The sequence below is a fragment of the Fukomys damarensis genome, unplaced genomic scaffold (assembly GCF_012274545.1).
Source record: "Fukomys damarensis isolate Sample0158 unplaced genomic scaffold, DMR_v1.0_HiC HiC_scaffold_13, whole genome shotgun sequence".
Taxonomy (NCBI): Eukaryota; Metazoa; Chordata; class Mammalia; order Rodentia; family Bathyergidae; genus Fukomys; species Fukomys damarensis.
The window spans coordinates 17818723-17823710 of record NW_022900925.1 but is presented as its reverse complement, the minus strand read 5'-3'; the positions used below and the strand labels follow the sequence as shown (position 1 = coordinate 17823710).

At 49.6% G+C, this 4988-nt stretch overlaps 1 protein-coding gene across 1 annotated transcript in view; it reads right to left on the bottom strand.

Annotated features, from left to right (window-relative positions):
- Positions 1-69: 69 nt before the first annotated feature.
- Positions 70-4988, bottom strand: part of Dhrs13 (dehydrogenase/reductase 13) — a 5464-nt gene continuing 545 nt past the window's right edge. Inside the window, exons 2-5 of the mRNA XM_010642278.3 lie at positions 4819-4946; positions 3751-3874; positions 3281-3592; positions 70-1275 (exon numbers count right to left, since the gene is read on the bottom strand). Coding sequence (XP_010640580.1) covers positions 830-1275; positions 3281-3592; positions 3751-3874; positions 4819-4946 — 1010 coding nt within the window. The 3' untranslated portion in view covers positions 70-829. The remainder of the gene's footprint in view (positions 1276-3280; positions 3593-3750; positions 3875-4818; positions 4947-4988) is intronic.

The following is a 4988-nucleotide window of genomic DNA, read 5'->3' as shown; positions in this document are numbered from 1 at the left end:
GCGCGCCCCTCCGTGGTCTCAGCCCGCCGGAAGTGTGGCGGCGGAGGGCGGGGCCGGCATGTTGAGAGAGGCAGGAGACAGCGCGAGCCCAGGGAGTCAACTCGTTTTATTATAGCGGTTCCACACTAAGGGACCCAGCCCCCAGGAACCCCGGAGGGCTTCTCCCGTACCTCGATAAACCACTGTCCCTCTCCACCTCGGGGCACCACCACATAGTAACGGGTTCTGGTGTTAAGACTCCTGGGCTCAAATTGCAGTCCCTGTTCTTACTGCTTTAGTCTTTGGGTTGGGCGAGTCCTTTCCTGCGGACCTCATCCCACCACTGTAAAATGGGATAATTTTATTTGGAGCCAGGGTCTCACTATGTAGCCCAGGCTGGACTCAAAACTCACAGAGATCCTTCTGCCTCTGGGTCTGGAGTGCTAGGATCACAGGCCTTCACGCCACTATGCTCAGCCAAAATGGGATAATTTAACTACCTATCAAGACGGTTGCAAAGGGCTCAGTTTCAGTCCTCAGTGTTGGCAGTGCATCAAATCACAAATTCCCTGGCTCTGCCCCAGATCTGATCTGAACTACCCAGGGTAGGGCCTAGAAATCTGAAATTTAAATTCTAGAGAAGCACATTACCATCTACTCCTGAATCAGGAGTTACTATCCCTCTCAGGAAGAAATAGTCATTATTTCCTTCCAGGACACACACAGAGCCTCCAGAAAGTAACCATGGAGGCAAAAATGGCAAACCCCTCAGTGCCCAGGGCATGGCCTGGCACACATTTGTGGTTTCCAGGGGTCAAGGAGTGTCACAAAAAGCATCTTAGCCTGGGGGTTAGGAGACTTGGGTGTCAGGCTCAGCTTTCACCTGAATTCGGTGGATCACTGTGGACAAGTCTGGTGATCTTTGAGGACCAGGGGAAGAGGGTTCAGAAACTGTGGGCTCCCCAAAGTACGGGGTGCTCAATAAAGATAGGTCTTTCGGCTGAGGTTCTTCATCAGGTTCCTCCTCTTCCTCAGGCCCAAGCCCTGCCAACTTCATGCTGGCCTCCCATAGCTGGTGGGCTACATGGTCATCTCGGGCAGCTGGGGGCACCTCTTCCACATGGCAGTTGGCAAAATATCTCCCATTGAAGGGCTCAATGCCCTCTTGTAGAGCACAGTACAGCGGTGTCTGGGCACCTCCTTTGGGTGTCCGGAGCACCAGCCAGGCCAATGGGCACAAAAGTGGGCGCAGCCATCCAGGAACATGGCGCAGGAATAGCTCAGAGTTCACAGGTCCTATGGATACGAAGAAAGAATGGAGTTGGGGAGAATGGTGGCTGCGGGCCCAGGGCACAAGGAATGAAAAGAAAGCTGACAGGGAAGTGGGGGACAGAATCTGGTTCCAGAGAAACTAGAATAGTATCTACCACACATTCAGGGTCCCCCTCAAGGTGACTTTGCTCATTTCCTGCAGGAACCTTCCTTCCCTCCATCCAAACTGCTTGCCTACCCTCATCTCCTAGATTTTGATAATGTTGTGTCCCCTGCCTCCTAATCTCCATTTTTCTTCTAGCTCTAACACTGTTCCTTTATTTAACAGTATTGATTAAGAAGCTATTGGGCTGGGTGTTGTGGCGCACACCTGTAATCCCAGCACTCGGGAGGTTGAGGCGGGAGGATCACTGTGAGTTCAAGACCAGCCTGGGCTACATAGTGAGTTAGAGGTCAGTCTCAACTACATAGTGAGACCTTGTCTCAAAAAACCAAAAAAACAAAAAACAAAAAAAAGCTATGGTTGAGCTGGGTGTGGTGGCTCATGCCTGTAATCCCAGCACTCGGGAGGCTGAGGCAGGAGGATTGTTGTGGCTAGTGAGTTCTAGGTCAGTCTCAACTACATAGTGAGACCCTGTCTCAAAAAAACAAAAAGAAAGAAAGAAAAAGAAAAAAAGAAGCTATGGTGTAGCCAGGCATGATGGTGCATGCCTATAGTCCCAGTACTCTGGGAGGTTGAGACAGGACAATGAGCCTGAGTTTGGGCAATTTACCAAGACCCTGTCTCATAATGAAAAAGTAAAAAAAGGTTGGGAATGTAGCTCAGTGTAAAGGCCCTGAGTTCAATTCACAGTACCACAGGAGGGAGAAAGAAAGAAAGAAAGAAAGAAAGAAAGAAAGAAAGAAAGAAAGAAAGAAAGAAAGAAAGAAAGAAAGAAAGAAAGAAGAACCTATGGTGGGCTGGACATTGTGGTACAGTATATGCCTATAATCCCAGTAAAAGCCAAAATGTCGGGGTCTCAGTGGTTCCACTGACTGCCTCACAAGTGTGAGGTCCTGAGTTTGATCCCCAGTACAAAAAAAAAAAAAAAAAAAAAAAAAAAAAAAAAAAAGCCAAAATGTTATAGTGAACCTCCAAACCCATTTCTACCATTTCATCGCTTACCACTCTTTCCCTTTACTTTGTGCTCTCCATAACAGCCTTCCTGAAGCACACCAGAACTTCCGCCTCAGGGGCTTTACACTTGCTATTTGCTCCCTTCCTTTTTTGAGCTTCTTTCCAGAAAGATACTTAGTTCACCTGTCATCTCCTTCAGGCCTCTGGTTAAATGTCACATTTTCAGATGTTTTCTTTACCTGCCACTCATGAAATAGCACCTCCTTGAATATCAAACTCCCCTTAACCTGTTTTATCTTTCCCCAAAGTTATTACCATGTGTCATTGTTATGTGTATATTTATCAGCTATCTCTCCCTCCCCCAAGGTAGAATGCAGACTTTATGAGGGTAGGCCCTTGGTGTGTGTGTGTGTGTGTGTGTGTGTGTGTTTGTGTGTGCATGCTGGGGACTGACTCCTGAGTCTTGTGCATGCTAAGCACAAGCTCTACCACTCAGGTATATCTCTGGGCCAAAGCCTATGTTTTGTTTATTGTCATAACCCTAACATCATGAATAATGCCTGATATGTAGTAGGTAATCAGTAAATGCTCTATGAATGAGTAAATAATTATTGGCTATTAACACTGTCATCATCGTCATTATATTACAGTCAGTCCCATCTGTATAGTTGGATCTGCAGAGGGAGAACCCAGGTGGTATTCTTGCCAGCCCCTCCCCACACCAGTGGCCAGCATCCATGCTTGTGGTGTGAGAGGAAGAACCTAGATGAGGGGAACCTGGTTCCCAGATCAGCAAGGACCATGTCTCTCCTTGGGCCATGCTTCTTTCCTGCTTTGAGATTGCTTAATTCAATGACAGGCTTTAGGAGCAGAGGATGGGAAAATCAGGAAGAGCAAAAAGCCAGGCCTTACCTGGGTGGGCTGCATAGCAGGTGACACCAGTGCCTTCAAGCCGGGTGGCGAGCTCCCGGGCAAACAATACGTTGGCCAGCTTGCTGTCAGCATATGCCCGAAGCTCCTGCTGCCAGCCCACCACTGGGCGGTCCAGGCGGGTGAAATCGAGGCGCCCACGCTGATGGGCAGCTGAAGATACCATGACCACACGGCTAGGGGCGCAAGTCTTCAGGCGTGGCACCAGCAGATGTGTTAGCAAGAAGGGGCCAATGTGGTTCACACGAAGCAGCAGGTTAAAGGCCTCCCGGGTCCGGCCACAGGAACTGATCCCTGGGGCAGGGGCTAGGTGTGAGTCAATGCTCAGAAGGAGCCCTGAAGGCTTCGGCATCCCCATCTGTGAGAAGGGAGTAGGGAGGATCCTTCCCATTGTGTGTACTGGCCCCCGGCAGGGCCACCCCCCACCCCTTGCAGGGCCTGCTGCCCCTCACCGGCATTGTGGATGAGGATGTCCAGCCGAGGCTCAGAGCTCAGGAAGGCAGTGGCAAAGGCCCGCACCGAGGCCAGACTGGCCAAGTCCAAGGCCATGAAGATGACCTCATTGTTCCCACTCTCCTGTGGAGCGGCAAGGGCTGGGATTGTCACCAAGCACCTCTCTCCTCTTCCCTCTTCCCAGGGACCTAATTCTGAGGGTCCACCTCTTACTATTACTAAAACCTACCTCTATTCATTCAAGTGTAATGGATAACGGATTCCAATTCTGATTTTGTCTCTCAATGGAGTATGACTTTGGGCAAGATATTTAATTGCTCTAGGCCTCAGTTTTCTCACTGTAACATGGGAATAACAGTACCTATCCGAGAGTTGTTGTGAGGATTAAATGAATTAATATATGTAAAAAACCTGCAGTTAGTATTGTGTAGGTATTTGCTATTATTCTTGGCATCGCCTCTCCTCTTTATCACTTATCCTAAAATCTGTAACAGACTTTTCATCTGTCTTCTCTTATCCACTCTTTTCTCCTTCAGTCCAGGCACAACATAGCCACAAAGGCTTCATTCCAAAAGGCTATTCTTACAGTCCAGAACCCTCTGAATACCTTTCCTGAGCTATGCTGCCCATCCAATAAAGTCCAAACTCCTAAATAGTATCTTTAATGTCCTTCAGAACCTGGCCCTGGCTTGCAGCCTCTTCACTTTCCCCATCTTCCTTATAGTTCTTGTGCTTCAGACTCATTAAATTTTTTTCCTCCAGTTTCTTAAATCTGACTCTAGCCCCAGGACCTTTGAATATCCGGTTCCCTTTCCTGCTACTCTGCTTAACCTAACTCCTACTGATCCTACGTTTCAGATCAGCAATTCCTATCTACTGGAAGCCTCCTTCCCTACTCAGTTCTGGTGTTCCTTCCCTATGGGACAAGAGCACACTGTACACCCACTTTTGTGCTTATAAAAAGCTGCTGTCTCCTCTCAGGAACTGGATCCCTGAGCGTGTCCCGATGCCCCTGTGTCCGGATGTGTCCTGGGCTTACAGTGTCCTTCATCCCCGCTTTCTCTCACCTGGCGAAGGTCAAAGGCAGCAGCCTCCCCACGTTCCCGGCTGCGGCAGGCCAGCACCACACGAGCTCCCCGACGCGCCAGCTCCAGGGCTGTCATCTTGCCGATGCCGCTGTTGGCGCCTGACGGGGGCGACCAGGAGCCAGCTGAGGCTGAGTCCCGCCGCCCGGCCT